The sequence below is a fragment of the Pocillopora verrucosa genome, chromosome 8 (genome assembly GCF_036669915.1).
Source record: "Pocillopora verrucosa isolate sample1 chromosome 8, ASM3666991v2, whole genome shotgun sequence".
Classification (NCBI taxonomy): domain Eukaryota; kingdom Metazoa; phylum Cnidaria; class Anthozoa; order Scleractinia; family Pocilloporidae; genus Pocillopora; species Pocillopora verrucosa.
Window position 1 is genome coordinate 5,388,341 of NC_089319.1, and position 17,737 is coordinate 5,406,077.

The 17,737-nt window shown below is 39.8% G+C and overlaps 2 protein-coding genes across 3 annotated transcripts in view; one reads left to right on the plus strand and one right to left on the minus strand.

The window, feature by feature from the left end:
* The first annotated feature begins 1,836 nt into the window (after positions 1-1,836).
* LOC131796913 (disintegrin and metalloproteinase domain-containing protein 12-like) lies at positions 1,837-6,555 on the plus strand. Of its 2 annotated transcripts, none has more exons than XM_059114537.2 (2): positions 1,837-2,563; positions 4,228-6,555. In XM_059114537.2, exons 1-2 carry the CDS (start codon positions 2,360-2,362, stop codon positions 6,442-6,444), a joined length of 2,421 nt encoding a protein of 806 aa, XP_058970520.2. In that variant the 5' UTR covers positions 1,837-2,359; the 3' UTR covers positions 6,445-6,555. The 2 variants fall into 2 exon arrangements, with proteins under 2 accessions (XP_058970520.2, XP_066027465.1); XM_066171368.1 differs by lacking the exon at positions 1,837-2,563 and adding an exon at positions 3,335-3,445.
* Positions 6,556-7,163: 608 nt separating this feature from the next.
* LOC131797013 (cornifelin homolog) overlaps positions 7,164-17,737 on the minus strand; it is a 30,205-nt gene continuing 19,631 nt past the window's right edge. Inside the window, 4 exon segments of the mRNA XM_059114633.2 lie at positions 7,164-7,604; positions 8,750-8,871; positions 8,874-8,891; positions 9,831-9,973. Coding sequence (XP_058970616.2) covers positions 7,512-7,604; positions 8,750-8,871; positions 8,874-8,891; positions 9,831-9,942 — 345 coding nt within the window. The 5' untranslated portion in view covers positions 9,943-9,973 and the 3' untranslated portion in view covers positions 7,164-7,511.

Here is a 17,737-nt window from a genome sequence, read left to right on the forward strand (position 1 = left end):
GTTGATCCTTTAACTCCCATAAGTGACCAAGACAGAGTTTCTCCTTACAATATAAATACAAAATCAACCAGATAAGTAATGAGAATAAAAAAAATATATCTCAATTTGGGGATAATTAGTTGAACCAATACTAAATTCTCTGAACTAACATCATAAGAGTTGCTGGGTTGACAGTAAGGAGAATAACAAATTTGATCTGGGAGTTAAGGGATTAAAGATTTTCTCGATTGAAACGTAAATAAAGAGAAAATAAGTATTCAAGTACTTTGTATGACCATGGACATCACAAAATCAAGTGGTAAGGCTTTTAGGGAAAGTTTAAGAATATGTTAGTCGATAGTCTTGAAGTTGTAGCAGGGTAATTTTAAACTTTTTCCTTGTGGATGTCACGAGGAGAGGATCGAAATGAATTTATCAGTGAAGACTTATCATGATAGGGAAACGCAAGGCAACGTAAACTGTAGTTTCTCTGACATTGTAATGTGTAATCAAGAGCGTGCTCTAACGGCGGAATCTTTAAAATTTCAAATCCCTTGCAATTTGGATTGAGATTTTCACATTCCTTGCAATTTAAGTAAAAAGAACTGTCTGATCGGATAAGTACTGTGAAATGAATGGTATTTAATTAATGCAAAAGTGATGCGGCACGGAAATTGAAATCATTTCATGTATTCAAAAAAAAAATTAAAGAACGTACATGTCAAACATGGTTTGTGGATTAAAAGGCCGCCTTCTTGTGGCGCGCGGCCAAGACTGTTTACATTTGTCTTTTGCAATCTGTTTCTGGCTTTTCCATTCAGAAGCCATCCTTCCCTCGCTTTGGTTTATACATTCCTCTTTGGAGTATTTCTAAATAAGTAAAAAGTAAAAAGTGATACATTTCTTTCTATTTCAATCACACGACTTTCCTTGTCATTTAGTTGAGAGAATTTGGTGTTAAGTCAAAATAACGTTGTCCACTTGATAATTGTGTGCACTGTTGATTCTTGTAGGCTGAATAGTGTCTCAAAAGTTTTAATAGAAGTTACATCTTCGCTGGGAGTAAAAAAGTCCGAGACAATTTTGTAAATCGCTAAAACGACACGATATAGGCCGATTGATATATAACAAACTCGAGAAACTATTGTACAAAATTGTTTCCAGGTGCGATGACTCTTTATTTTTTGACAGACGGTGCACGATGCTAAAAACCGGTCGACTGTGTTATGCCTCATCAGAAACATATGAATCGCAATTAAAAAATTATTGTATCTTTGTCGTTTTTCATCGGTCTTTCCTTGAATCTGTCTCGAATGTATGCCTGTCATTTTAGACGTGAAGCAAGATCGATTGTTGTCGTGTTCTCAAGGGGGGCAAAAGCCTCTTGCCTGCAGCGAAGGAGAATCAACTTTATCCTTTCTGGGCAGCTACGATTGTGTTGCGTCGAGATTGAGAAGACGGCTCGTTGTGGCTTATCGCTAGCCATAATCTGAACAATAACAAATGATTATTCTCGAGTCGGTCCACGCCTAATTAGATTATGGGTCTCACACGGTGAATGAGTAACAGGTCATTAAGGAACAATAAATGTGTTTTTATTGCTTCTTGAAAAAGGTGTGTGTAAGACCGAGATAACATCAATCACTAGCATGCGTATGATTTACACATTTGAAGTGATATTGCCAGCCTAGAAATCATTCACAGGATTCTTAGGGCATCTTTTCATGTCATGTTCGTTAAATGTTTGAATTGTTCATTCAAAAACAATAGACGGGATTAAGGCAGTCCAATTAGTGAGCGACATAAGTATAAACAAACAGTTGATATATATTGAGTTTTACGCGGAATCAACCACTTTGCACTTTGTGGTTCGTCGCCCTTTCATTTCGTCCTACTTTTACTACTTCGAAGTGTTAGGATTTTTGACATAGAAGGGATGTGAGAAGAGTGACCTGGTATGTTAAGAGCATAATTAATTGCGACTCAATCTTTAAACACAAGAAATTACGACGTTTTTATGACCGCGTCTGTCACAAAGCGGCGAATGGTAAGAAAAAACATTTGATGTCAATAGTTTCCGGGCAGGCTCGCGCCCGATCATAACCGCAAAGTTTGAAATGTAAGCAAGCCAATATTTCCTTGATCATTGTGATGATGAAGATGGCCAGATTTTACAATTCGTTTCACGTTACGGAACATGTTTTGATGGCGACGAACAATTAACATAGGACATTTCTTCACGCCGGTGTTGACATTGATGACAAAGACTTAGTCCAAATATTATTATCTTGTTCGCGTTCATCCTCCTGGTTTTCCAAAGAGTTTACGATCGATTATCGCTTTAAGATCAGCTTTTCTTAAAGGCGATTCACCGGTGGATATGGCAAGGAGTTCTTTTCCGCTGTGGGTATTTTTTAACCTGCAACTTTGCGTGCAGTTCACGGGTGGCTCGAATGCTCGTGCTCACGATCAGACATGGATTACTATTCGTCAAAACCATCAATATGTCTTACCTCGGCTGAGATATATCACTGAAGACAACCGAACATGGAAAAGTGGAGGTTTAAGCAGCAGACAAAGAATGGTGAGTAATATTTTGCCGTTTTATTATTGCACGATATAAGACATGTATTAAACGTCGAATGGTACGGTTTGCACATTATTTAGGCAGACATATCCACCTAGGAGGGGCTTGAGGAAAACCACTAGCCCTTGTGATTAGATTACAACCTCGACGCCATCGAACGTGATTGTTGACAGTCTGATGGAGAATATTCAAGAAAGATCTACGGCTCAGAATCCTCTTATTCGAGCGTTAAATAAACCATTCACGCACGTTCGTGATCTCGAGGGGGTCTCCGGATCAGGTATTCTAACGTCGGAACCTATCTGAAATCAATCGGTTTACAAGCAGACAATTATCTATATTCCTTGAGATTTGTTTTCATAAAGCTTAGCTTATGTGGCTTTCCGCAGGGGGAAGACATTAACTTGAATAGTGTCACGAGTGTTAAGATTAAACTGGAAATTGACTTCGTGGAATCGCCGAAATTGAAGAGGACATTAATAGCGTTTTGATCTGTGTTGGTCTGCGGCTGTATCATTTCGTTTTCATTGTTTTCGTTTTGAGAGCTTGAGTAGGCTAAAGTGCGCTTTTGAGAAAAAGTACTGAAGTGCGAAAAAAACGCGACAGGCATGTGAGCAACATTCGAGATTATTTAATTTGAGCAGGCGACAACACAAAATCAAGACAAGGCACTTGGACAAGTGCATGTTCACAGCAATATATTTGTCAACCACTGGAAGTTTTGGATAAAATGTGAGCTTCTGTTCGCCTTGTGTACTTCTTAGCATTCATGTCAAATTTCTGCAAAAGTCTTCAAGGACTAATGTGTTTTAAGAGTGACGTTCACCCAAAAACGTAAACCAAATGGATTTCTGCTATCACGGGAAAAGAAAAAAAGAAGTACGTGAGAGTATCTTTCAACGAAATCCCATCATGAAGTGCATGTATTGCGTTACTTTAATCTTGTTTTCATCTCAAGAGTCAAAGAGTCAGAGAATGAATCTTTGGTCAGAGGCGTCGAACATTTCCTGAGACGTGCCGAAGTTTCCGAAAATTTCCGAACTAGTACCGAAGAATTCAGGCACAACCTTCGCTCCTTTTCAGAAATCATGCGGGTTTCGGGAAAAGAAGGACTGTTCAAAAAGCCTTTTCTTTCCTCGGATTGCTACAAGCTTCTTTCGCTCTGCATAATTTTTGAGAATGGATAGTCGTGACATGCAAGTCAGAACCTACATTCGAATCTACTGATTAATTAGAGTTATCATCAAAAGGGCCAAGCTAAAAATATTTTAATCCCTCTTGAAAAATCCCTCTTCAGATCTTATTATACCGAATTGATGCATGTCATCAGGCGAGCAAAGCTAAGCACAGTAATACAGATCAACGAAGAAGGAGTGTCTTTGTCGTCTTCGAAGCTATTCATTGTGTAGATATGAGAAGGACTGAGCTGCCAAATCTTGATTGCGCACAGATTTAGGATGGTTTTAAAGGGTTTCCACTTTAATCCTCGTGCTATGTATTGATGGTTTTCCCTTACGTTGTTGCAACTTGACATAATATCCGCTTAAGACATTATAACCTTCAAGTGTTTTTGCTATATTTAACTATAAAAAAGGTGAAAAAGGCCTGAATCTAAAAAAAAAAATTAAAACATTAATTCTTCTGACATCTTTGTTTTGCAGATAGGAAAAAGAGACATAAAAGCAGATATAACATTTGAAGCCTTTCAACAAAACTTCACACTCGACCTATATCAGAATCGTGGTCTATTTACCTCGCAGTACCTCGAAAGACACGAACACTTCAATGGCTCTGGAAACGACGCCGGAAAAGTTGATCATTGTTTCTTTCACGGACTCGTCAGGGGTAGGGCAAAGTCGAGTGTGTCCCTGAGCACTTGTGAAGGTGTAGAGGGGCTTATATATGACGGTGAAACATCTTACTATATTGAACCTACGGACCGCTCCTTTCATTTGTTCTACAAGATAAAAGATCTTAGCCTGGTTGAATATAATCCGCGTGGTCAAAGGATAATTCAGGATAGCGGTATTCAAACGGTTAATACAGAAAGACAAGTTTCAGAAAGAAGAATTGGCAACGTCAAAACTCGAAGAAGAGTTCGTAAAAATGTCTTCACCGAGACCAAATATGTTGAAATGCTTATAATTAACGATCACAAGCAGTTTGAGGCTTGTGGGAAGAATTTGACGAAGACAAATTTGCGAGCCAAACAAATTGCAAATATAGTGGACGCCATTTTCAAGCCGTTGAATGTTCGTGTAGTATTGGTCGCCATAGAAACGTGGGACGTTTTGGACAAAGTCAAAGCGGACGCTAATGCCGATACATACTTGTCAAATTTAGTGAAATACAGACAAAAGAGACGGCGAAAATATCCGAGCGACGTAACAAAACTTTTGACGGGAGTGTCACTTAAAGATTCCGTTCGAGGTAAGGCTCATGTGATGACAATTTGCACAGATCAATCGGCAGGCGTGATCCAAGATTACAGCCGAAATGCAGCTTTTACTGCCAGTACATTTGCCCATGAACTAGGCCATGTGTTCGGCATGTATCACGATGAGGACCTACCTCGTTGCGTGTGTAAATCACCCAATTCGCGCGGTTGCGTTATGAGCGAGCATGTCGGCCGTGAACCAGCCACTGGCTTCAGTAACTGCAGTCTCAAAGGACTTTACGAAACACTATCGCGGGGCTTAGGATCATGCCTTTTTAATGTCCCTAGAACGTTGTACGGGGATCCTGTATGTGGAGACGGGATAGTTGGAGGGGACGAGGAGTGTGATTGTGGTACTGCACAAGAATGCGCTGCTAAGGGAAACGCCTGTTGTGATCATGTGACTTGCAAGCTGTACGCGCATGTGCAGTGTGCTGGGGGCCCTTGCTGTGAGAAGTGCATGTTTAAAAAGAGCGGAAGTGCTTGCAGGGAGACTGTGAACGAATGTGACATCCCAGAATTCTGTACTGGATCTTCTGGGAGTTGTCCTAAGGACGTCTTCGTTTACAATGGTTACTCTTGCGCCAATAACACGGCCTACTGTTACTCTGGGCAATGTTTAACCCACGACAGCCAATGTCAAGACCTGTGGGGCCGCGATGCCGTTTCTGGTCCAGATAAGTGCTATAATTACCACAACACGCGTGGCAACAAGTATGGGTTTTGCCATAAGACGAAGAAAGGAAAGTATCGACCGTGCAAGCTAAAGAACGCAAAATGTGGTAAACTATGGTGCCTTGCTAGCAATCAGTGGCCTATCATAGGTATACAAAGAGACGTAATGGGTTCCCAGTGGCCATTTCAAAGCAAGACAGTCACATGTAAAGGTACTAATTTACAAATGGGCGTGGATGTATCGGAGGCTGCGATGACCCTTGATGGAACAAAATGCACTGATGGAAAAGTGTGCCTGAACAGAAAATGTGTACCTATTAGAGCACTACTCGGAAAAGCGCTTCTATGTCCCAAGAACTGCTCTGGTAATGGTATATGTACTAACATCGGTATATGCTATTGTTTCAAACCTTGGACTGGGACTTCTTGTGATACCAAGCTCTCAGATATTAAACCAACGTCTATCACGAAGAAGCCCATCAAAACAATGCTGCAAAGTACTTCTGAAAAAACGCATTTGATCAGTACGAAACCGCGAACAATTGCGACGATGAAACCAGTTACAAATACAAGCCCGACTGGATTGCAAGCAGCAGAATCCACACAGGTTTACATCGCAGTCTCTGTGAGTTTTTTCGTTCTCGTCGTCGTCTTTGTTGCAGGACTTTGCAGTTATAACCGACGGTATAGGCACCGGAAATTTGTTGTGCTGAATAAGGACAAGAAACAAAGGGTTGAACCGCGACTTAAAGTTATCGTTATTTAAGAAAGTGTTTTAATATAAATATTTATTGCAAGAGGAGGCTTAAACAAACGTAATTTAAAAAGAATAAGTGTACATATATTTGTTTCACATTAAATTATTGGCGAAGTTTTCATTCAGTTTCATGTGGTATGTTTTCATGCACGCTGTCACTGCCGAAATTTGAACTTAGGTGACAAGGTTTTACAGACAGATTTTATTTGATTTAATTTGTGCAGTAGGACCGTCAGATAATCAAGTATTGACGGATCTGAGAGGGTGCGCCAGCGCGAGCAGTTACGTGGTTCCATGGCCCTGCATTCCCCTCCCCCCCAGATAAAATGCTGGTAGATCGCAAATTCCCCTCTCACCTCCCTATTACCATGCATTTATTCAGGTTCCCCTAACAGTTTGCCGGTACCCGTTTTAGTATAATTTAAACACGATTCCTAGGAAGACTATGTAAAATGATATGATTTCGTATATAAATAAAGATTGATGATGATGATGACCCGTGTACACCCCTGAGGGAAGGGGGGGGGGGCCAAGCAGGGAAGGGGGGTTAAGAACTAACATCATTATGACCTGGCTGAAGCTTAAACACGACGACTCGATCCGAAGTCCGGTGGGCTAACATCTAGAGCACAGCATCTCCCTGTGGCAAGCTAGGCACGCTAATCGGGATGGAGACTTAAGATTTGAGCAAAAGTACGTCGGGTCACACAGCAACAAGCAACAGGACGAAAATATTAAAGCAGTTTATTAAGTACGGTTTTGTACTAGCTGGTTACAATTTTTCAATCGTGCTGAATATATAATCTCACGCACCAGCGTGGTACTGAAAAACCTACTGTAAACCAAACGCACGCGCGCTTGGCGCGTTATCAAAGAAAATAATACCAGCAAAAGAAATAAATGATTGTACCTAAAAAAAGCCTAAACAAAATCACGTCATGATCCACTACGACACACTTGGCACTAACTGAAAGAAGATCTAAAAACTAGATTGAAGAGGAAAACGCCTAAATAAAGGCTTCACAATATAAAAGAAAGCTTATATCTCTGTCGCTGTCCTCCAGAAGCACTCCTCTCTATTTGCCGATGGCTTTGAGTTCACGATCCATCTGACACAGGGTACATTCCCCGCAAAATAAGATAGTGATTGCATCGTTGCAAAGGGATCCCTGCCGCAAAGAAAAAAATGTAATTTAGATAAGTAATGACTTTACATGCCTAATTAAAAAGAGAAAGAAAGGAAGGAAGGAAGTAAAAAAGGAAGAAAGAAAGAAAGAAAAAAGGGAGTTAAGTGTCGTCAATGTAGAGTCAAATGTTGAGTAAAGTCACTTTACAAAGAAACAAACTTAACGGTGATAGAGAACTTTAACTTTGGATTCATGTTTTTCGCGAAGTACTAAAATATTTTTACCTCGTGAACTTTCACTGTACCCTTTTCGATCACAAAAGTTTTCACAATTATTGTTATCGGACTTAACTGAGACCTTTCCCGTATACGGTAAACGATAACACTCACGTCTTTACCACTGAGTAACTTACGCCAAGACTTTTCCATGAATAAATACGACTATTGTGTCTCGCTTAATAACGCAGGTTCTCGTGCTTAATGTTTAACAATTGGAAAATCTACAACTCGTAGTCGTTCGTCTTAAGAAAGAGGAAAATAAACCAAAGGGGAGAGCAATCAACGCAGTAGGACGGAAAAGATTACGTGTTGAACACGGACCTTGAACTGACTTTGGCCCACTCGGGGCGTAGTTCTTTAACCATTCACACCTTCACACCCTAACAACAGTATGCATATCCTCCGTACTGTTTCCTATACCTTTTCTAAGATTCTCAAACGAAGAATTTGTTAAATAATCAAGAGCTTCTTTAGTTAGTAATTATTTCCTTTATTTACGTGGCTTTTACGTTTGATTCAGAGGTGACATTATATGAAGGAGAAATTAGATGCTAGTCCCTCTTGCATGTATGATTGTCCCGGAGAGTCTAAGAAGTGGAAGTAATCTTCATCAAAGTCACAATTGACTCGGATGGTGACTTCTGCTCTGGCTTAAGAAACGTCGCCTCAGCTGGAACACTTTAACAATGTTTAGGTGAAATAAGTCACAATCTGTTCAAAAACGTTCTCAACTTTACATAAAATATTATGCAATCGCTTCTTCAAAGTTCATCGGAGAGCTCTTCCAGTCTTTTTCTGCTTGTTAGATGAAAGTTTGTTATTGTTGCTGCTTTTGTTATTGAAATGATTCAGAAAAGGAGACATCAGCTGTTATATAGCGGGAGAAGTCTAAAGCGTTTAAGGACCCACCTCAATGTGCTGCTCAGCTCTGAGCTTGGCCCTCAGAGTGAACGGAGCAATCTCGTAGCAGCAACAGCCATAAGCGAACCCCTCACCCATACGAGTTGAGAGGCTGCACAACAAGCAGCAGGGCAGCACCAGCCAAACAGGCCTGTACACAGAGAAAAAAAAACCAAACACATTCAATTTGTCAATCTCTGATCGTTTGGCCCGATCGTTCGGATGAAAGAAGCCATGGAAAACTTTAGTTGGTGATTGACAACTTGAGCGGCGTTCATTATCAGAGTCAAGTATGAATTATTGTTTGTTAGTTAGCATTGTAAGTCTGTTCGTGAGAACTGATTGGTCGGTCTTTTCCACAAGCCAAACTGTGATTAGAGTTTCCATGGTTACAAATTGTTACGAGTCAGCTTAGTCGTTTCCTACCACTGCTTAAGTGTTTTCTACGTTGGTTTAAATGTTGGTTTGTTTGCGTAAAATAGCAAGAAAATATCTGCGTTAGGCGTTTTGTGAGATCTCCTGGGTTTTGATCGTAACTGAAAGTGGGGATGGGCACGAACTGACCAACAGGTTGAGTATGAACCGACATAAAATGAGTGCGAAACGTCCCTCGGTACGAAACGACGGGACACTGTTTCGATCCTTCGTTAAAATTAGGTCGTTCTATTCGGTTCGTCAGTGAAATTGATTATGACTAATATTCTTTGAAATTGTTATCTCACTCTGATGTCAGAAACCAAGAAATAACCAGGAGCCAATGGGCTCCTGAAATAACTTATGAAAACGTTACAACTTGCTACTTGACCGCCGAACGCATGTCGGCAAAATGGCAACTTAAGCTAGTAACACACTTGGCAATTTTAATTCGCCGATCCAACTAGCTAATTAAAACGCCGGCGAAAATCGTTGAAATCTGACATACCAAATTAAATCACCATCGCTGCACCGGACACATTTGGCGATTTTTGCTTTTCGCCGATCGCCGCGATCGGCGCATAAAATCGCCAAGTATATTGTTGGCTTTTTTAGCCGCAAATTTAGTCGCCATGGCGATCAAAACTTTTCGCAGCTTATCACAGGTATAACTTACAGCCTCCAATATCATCAAAGCAGGAAAACAATCCAGAATTCCAGCCCCTCACAGCTTGAGTTTGTTGCACCACAATAGTTGTGCCAGGCTGGGTGGTCACTATCTGGGCCATTATGATCACTCCTTACAAATCTAGTGGCTGACTGTCGAAAAGATGACAAACAGTATGTTGTTATCTCCGTTCACTCATCTCAAACCAAACTAAGCGCATAATCCAGCTAAAATTTCCCAGAATGTCTTGTGTGTGTTTCGTAAAGGAAAATAAACCGCTGCGAAATCTTTCCACTATCAAGTGAGTTCGTTACCGATTTGTGACATTCCCGAGTATGTAGGTGATCGAAACGATACTTCTACAACTGAATATTTCGCGAAATGATTTGTGTCACAAATCATCTTGCGAAATATATTGACCAGGTGATGAAAATGAGCATTTTGCTCTGCAAATTTAACTTTGCGATTCTGATAAATCCCTCAAAAGAAATTTGGGAAACGCGAAAAGGCTGAGCTCCCTTATATTTCCAAAACGGAGTCTGGGTCTTTAATTGCTCCCCTCCTTCCCCCTCCCTGCTTCGCAAAATTTAAGACGCAAGAGCCGTAAACACCAGTTCAATGTTTACATATTTGTATGCCGGTTTCGCTCAACTAAGATTAATGTTTAATCGCGTATCCGTCAAGAACATTCAAATTATTTCTTCATGTATAATTACTCCTCACAATAACTGTCAATCTTGTATCAGTAACAAAACCGTTTGCAACCCGAAAAAAAACGATTTTTCACAACTGCCGCAGTGAAATAGTAAGAAAAAGACGAACGGTAAGTAAAAGAAATACAAATGAACCCCAAATGACGAAAACAACTGTCGTAGAGTCATCGACGCGACTGAAATAGCTAATTATGAATTCGCACAAAATGCCCTGCAGCAGTAACTATTGAAACTAACCTAATCGACTGTGTTTTTAATTTAACTGGTGAAACAATTTCAAATTTAGGCATTTTTGTAAATGGTCTTCGAGGCCGTTCTTTAAACCTAATTCTTTAATTTGTTGGATGACATCTTGTCATAACTCCATTAATGTTTAATGTTTAAGTTAACGTTTACAAGTGCACTTGAAGTGCTATCAAGATGTTTTCACTCTGGCGAAGGGCTACTAGTAGAAACAACTTAACGGTGACCAATTTACTATATCATTAACGCCTGTGTAGATTGAACCAAATTATCTACTAAGGGGGTTCTCTGCTTTGACAATTCACAGAACGAAGCAAACTTTTCTTAGTTTTAAATAGATTCTATCCATCGCGATATGCCATTGATGAAATATGCAAAATGCCATGTTTAAGTAACCAAGTGACATTTTTGAACGAGACTGGAGTGTTATCGCGTGCGCATTACAGGTCATTTTGTTCCCGTCCAAGAATAATACCCTGCGAGTCTCGCAAAAAAGAAAAAAAAACCAAACAAAGAAAAAAACCATATGCACTATTTTTCCGCAACTAGCGATGTTTCTTCTTAACAAACGTAAAAAGATCTTTAGCGATAACAAGATTACGAAAAACATTTCTTAATTAAACCCTCATTAAACATTCTGCGTAAGGCGACTGATGCGGTGGTGACGTCCTCAGAGAAATATTTGGCGAGCAGAACGGCTGTTCAATGCGGAAAAAAATTTAGCAAAACTTAACAAAAAAGGATGATGCTATCCTTAGTTCGCTTGGGTGTTATATGTAACGAGATCACCACTTGAATAAACCTCGAAAAGTCAAGAATTTCGGTAAAACTTTTTTGTTTATGGTTCTGGTTTCCATGGCGATTTGTAAAGAGTCAACAGATGTAAGCATTTAGCAATGACAGTAGCAAAGTCCACTGACCTGCAAAATACTGATTTGCTTCGAAAGTTTTCCTCAATATGTTTATACATTATAAGACGTCAAATTAAAATCTTTCGTCGAACAGTAAAATCTAGTGCCAAGCGAGTGATGATATTTGAAATATCGTGATGGGTTTTGAATAAGAAAAATAATGCTTTTCGTTTCTTTAGTTTCAATAGTTGAATCAAATAGATTGGAAGCAAGTAGAGATCGCGGATAGCAGAAATTTGTTTTAGCCCATAAGCTGCCTTTTTCCTGTATTATTTAAGTGCGATCAACGAACAAAAAGTAAACTTAATTAGCAACCACACGGATAGAGGTTGCGTTACAGCAGACCCTAGGACTTGATGGATATTGACATGATATGAATGTAGAATAGGTTGTAATGAATAATATTCAAGAACACGAATTTCAATTTGACTACGGGTAGAAAATTTCATCCGGAAACAAATAAAATAAAAACATAAGTCCTAATCCCGATTCACATCAGTAAAACTAGATAAACGGGCAAATCGACTGTAGTCGGAGAGAACTTGATATTCACCTGTTTGGATAGCTGTTCTCAGTTTCTACTAAATTTTCATCACAAATGAAATTTTCCACTCTCTGGACCCGACAACATCGATATAAGAGTTGAAGTGACTTTCCGAAAACAATAGCAGAAAAAGGTTTGTTAAGAAGCCTTTAGCTACAATGTTACACGTCGTTATAAAATCATTCCTTTCGATCAGTAGGTGTTTATATTACTGCTCAACACAAGCATAATGTAGAAACTGTTACATGTTTACGACGCTGAAAATAAATATACACCAACAAAATGACCTAAAGATGCTCAGTTACAATCCTGCTACAAGCCACAACGCTCTGGGCAGATCTATATATTTGTTTGCAGCATCGAAAGGTTATTCTGACTTCGAGGGAGTAATACAAACACACGACACCAATATTAAGCGCGGAGATCATCAAACGAAACAATAAAAAAACCTGTAGCGACCAAGGCGAGGTATATACGCCCCAAAGCGACGCGTGTAAGTGTTGTTTCCATGAAAGCGGTTTTTGTTGTCTGTTTGCTACTAAGAAACTTAAAAAAGCCCCAAAATTACTTAACACCGAGGTAAACCCCAAGCGTTTTTTTTTTTTTTCAGACAAACGGCGTTGCTTAAAGCCGAGGTACGTGCCGTTTGTTGACAACCAGTATTACGGCAAATCTCTCACTGCTTTTATGAAAAGACAAAAATCCAGTTAAACCCGAGTTTTGGAGTTTTCATCATTAGCAAGACATCGCGATTAAAGGTACCTGTTAAATTTCCTACCCTCAAAAAATCGCAGCAGAAACCAACTCTCCTGAGAGAAAGCACACACCTCTGGGATTCTCAAAGCAGCAATGAGAACAATTGGCCACGCCCAAATATGCAAACATTCTAGCCTACTAGAGTTTCAATTTGCACGTGTGACGTCAGGGTAACCTGAGGAACCACGAAGACATCCATACGTAATTATTTCAAGAACACCTAAAAAAATGTGGTTTAAGGCACAGGGAGACCACTCAATCTGTACGTGGTTAGTAATTACTTGACGTGAGATAAACAAAATCTACGAGAGTTATGAATAAAGATCTGAAACATTTGCATTATCAAAATTCTATCTCGGTCTGCTCATCCTCAATAAAGTTAAATGAACTGTTAATCAACGTCATTTTTTTTTTCGCCCGTCAAGAGCCATTTGAAGTGTCTTTCTACGAAATTACTTTTAGCCGGAGGCCCTTAAGAGTAAACAGGGTAACAAAAGCTTGCAACTTGGTTGGCCGACCAGCCGCGACCTTCTCCACTTCAAAAGTTGGAGTTAACGCCGAAACTACTGAAAATCTCATCCAAATGCGACAGTTTTTGATCAATGGAGCGTTGCTTTATCTCTTGGCCAGTTTTGAGCTTTATCCCTCCAACCTTTTTCCGATAAAATCAATGCTGAAAATGATGAAATAGCTTTCTAATCCGATCGGTGCCAAAACTCAAATTACAGTGCAGCAACTTCCACTGAGTGGCTGCCCACCGCGGTTCAAAACCAAGGGTTCCATCATAAGAGAAGTACCTTTCTCATAGACGTAGTAACCTAGAAATGGATCAACTCTCTAAACAGGGGTGTTTTTTCCCCAACCACAAGTAAGCGGTACGACGAAGAAGCGATGCACTGTGGAAGTAAAGTGAATTCTTTTTAGAGAATTTCACTATATTTTTTAAATTCCTAAGAGCGGTCGAGAACATTCCCATACCAGCTTCTTATAATTGTACCGTCCCTCTTATAGTAAACTGGGTTAATCACATATTAATATTCCCGACTCTTAGTTCGCAAGATGATCATCTCACAACTGGAGCTCAGACCGCCTGGGGGCCACGTCAACAATTGTTAACCACGAACACATAGTGTTGTCTGCTTGTGTTTTTCTTGTGGTTTGCTTGTGGTTTGAGGACAAAAGATTCCCTCGAAATCGTTATTAGAAAAACCCTAACTCCGATATGGTGGAGCGAATTTGCTTCCCTTTGTCGTATCCTCTATATCTGCTATTACCTTTCTCTCGTACTGCTCTTATTTTACATGCGAAATCGATCGACACATCCCGAAGAGGATTTTTATTATCCTTCCCCCCGCATTAATAAACTTGTTTACATATCTTCTAATACAAGATTAGCAATAAATAATTTCTCGTCTTCTTGTTTTCCATTTTCCTTGTGTAATTTCCGTTTCTGTGGATCCAGTTTGAAGCGAATTAGCCACGGTGGTACATGTTTTCAATCAAGACGTGAACGATTACACATTTTTTCCTTTCAGTTGGCAATCTCCACAATTCACATAAATAAGGCTTTTGGGACATAAGTACTTGACCATAAAAACAGCCCGAAGGAAATTGCAATCACGAGTGACGAGTTGCCATTAATCGGATCCCTTGAGTTCTTGGACTTGATCTTGACATGAACATGCCAGTATCATTTCTCATTTTCAATCCTGAATTACCAACATTAAAAAAGAGTCTCCTGTCTGACTGGCTAGGCAAAATTGGGCGACGAGCGATCACCGTCTTCGCTCTGCTGCTCAAAGGTTTCTAAAAATAGTTAACTTTACCTAAGAATTAGAAATCTTGTATTCTTCTATCTCGGTGCTATATCAACAACCAAGCCAATGATTATATTGGTGTACACCAACATACTATGTGTATAATAGTGTGTTATAATGTCAAGTATTCGTGCATTTTAGGCCGTTGTGATACAAGTGAACCTGAACACTTTCAGTACAGTCTTCCCTTTCAAGATAAATTCCATCCCACCCACGCCCGGCGTCGCCGTGCTGCAACGTCCACGTTATTTACTTTGAGTTTTTTTTTGGTGTATCGTTGAGGAATACTAGTCATGAAGTGTGAAGAAAATCGGTCCGGTACTAGGTTAACCATGTGTGTGACGCCTCAGCGTGTCGGGTCGACGAACACAAAAGAGAGAGGACTCTAACGTGCTGCGTGGAAGTTGTGGCACAGACAACACACGGACAGGGATCAAGAAAGATTCACCGACCAAAGGTGCTCCTGCAGCACCACAGTGAAATAGTCACGCAATGCGAACGTTCAAGCATTTTCACTTTCTTATTATCGAAAGAGTTGTGTCATATTTATTCGGTTGGTCAAAAGATCGCCCGGCGTTAGTTAATGGCTACAGGAAACCCATACGAAACAAAAGTAAATATTTAAGGTCCGATTCCTTCAATTAATTGCTTGCGCATTCGAGCGGTTTATCAGCATAAAATAACTCACCTAGGACTTACTGAGGCGACTTACACTCAAAAAGCAAACTGGTCTCGTATTCTCACCATCTATCCATAGCCATCCTTGCACCCATTGGTTTAATTTGGGCCCGAGAATGTGTTACCCTCACTTTTGTCAAATAGTTTTCAGTTTTATTGAATTTAGGGTAGTTTCACGTGGTCCAAAGGAAAGAAAGAAAAAAACAAGACCAAGATAAAGAAGGTAGAAAATTTCGGCACTTGGGCCTTCTTCCGAAGCCTCAAACGCCCAAAACCCGTTCTGAATATCGTTGTGCGAGAGTGTTCCACCGCTCGCAGGTTTTAAGAAGTTCAAATAAGGTATTTGAAAAATTAATCCAGGCCAAGGGCGCCTAGTCCTTGTTCAATTTAAAGCTGCACAACGTATGAGGTAGTTCCTTTACGTCAAAGCGTACTACTGACGTAGGTTACTTAAAAACTGTCGTAAGCAAGTAAGCTTGCGATCAACGTCTTGACTGAATTTCACGATACTCTCAAGGATTAAAGTTACGCGTGGAATCGTGACAGAGGAAGCGAAATAAAGGATGGCATTTTTCCCGTTAGTACGTGGGAGGGAACATCGAGGTAACAGAAAGCCCGCAGAAAACCAGCCAAAATTTTCTAGCCAAACCGAAAACCACCGACGAAGGTGTCCTGAGAATTTAACCAGAAAATAAAACGACGAGCCTAAGTTTTCCCTTCGAACGGCAATATCGACTTAAAAAAATGCTAAGAACTGAAAAATAACAGCCAAACTTGACGTATCAAGCCCAACTTGAGATGATAATAATAGATTTGACCCAAACCCAGAAATGAAAGCAAGCTCGCGGGATACTTTTGGAGTACGCTACTTTTTGGTGCATTCATTACTAATTCATTGTCATGTTGCATCTCTACTGATCTCTTCTATTTTAGACATTTTATTCGTTTTCAGGATTAAAGACACCATTGTTCCGTGAATTGGCCAGCTTCGCAATTTGAAACCGGTACTATCTGTCATTCAAATGAAAAGTTCGGTCCTTTCTGGTTATTTCCAGCGTATGCATCGCCAACGTATGAGTCACACTGTGATCATTTCCGGGCCAGGTTTCCCGTGCCAAACCAATCCCCTAAATGTTCATCTTCAGCAGAACTAATACCGCACGACCCACCTTCATTTTTCCGTCTCTTTCTATTTAAAATTTTTGTCGATCTTCTTTTTTCTTTCTTGTCCGTTTTCTGTTCTAACACTACCAAATTCATTTCAGCACTTTTCATCTTCATCACTTTTTCCGTGTCCATTCTCGATATCATCATCCGTTGGCTCATCCGTATCCACATCGTCATCGTCAAGTTCAACATCATCACCATCGTCGCTGTTACTGTTACTTGACTCATTTTCACTGTGAAGAAACGATTCATTGACTTTATCTCAAGGAAATGCCGCTTCTGCTTGCAAAGCTTAAAGAATGACGAGACACATGGACGCATCTTGAAACTTAAGCCAACAAACCTCAAAATGGGCCGATTTGGGTTAAAATGTTCCTTGGTCCTATCAATGTCCATCAAATCTGGAAATGAACGAGAAATACATTTTATTCTAGATTATTTCTGCGGCAATGAATTAGACCTTTATTACAGCATTAAAACATAACATTCCCTTGGTTTAGGCCACCTAATTGCTGAGGGCATTTTTTTTACTTCAATATTTCTGTTTTACCCCTTTTCTTAAATTGGTAACCATCTTTGTATTTTTTTTAATGCCTCCTAACAGTAACACTACGGAAATCGTTTCCTTAAGAATCATTAGATCATTAGGAATGATTTCCAATCTGTCATTGTTAACCACGTTCTCCTCATCACTACCAAAGGAAATGGATAAAATGAGTATAGAGAACATAGATCCTGATGTTAAGGTGTTTTTTCATACAAAGTGGAAAAAGGAACATATCTTGATCCTCCACCAAATTCTATGGCTGAAACATTCACCACTGTTTTAGAAATGGAGTACCCACTCCTCCCCTGAAGGTGTGGAGATGGGACAGTGAGCTCACCTAGTTCTCAGAAACAGCAAAGAAAGGAATGAATGACAGAATTCAGGAGGAACACGGCAATGAGCAGTTTTATTGACCCTTCCACTCCCAGATCAAATTTGTAATTCGCCTAACGTGTCAACCTAACAATTCTTATCATGGTTAGTTCAGAGATTTAGTTTTGGATCAACTATGTATCCCCAAATTGATATTTTTCTATATTC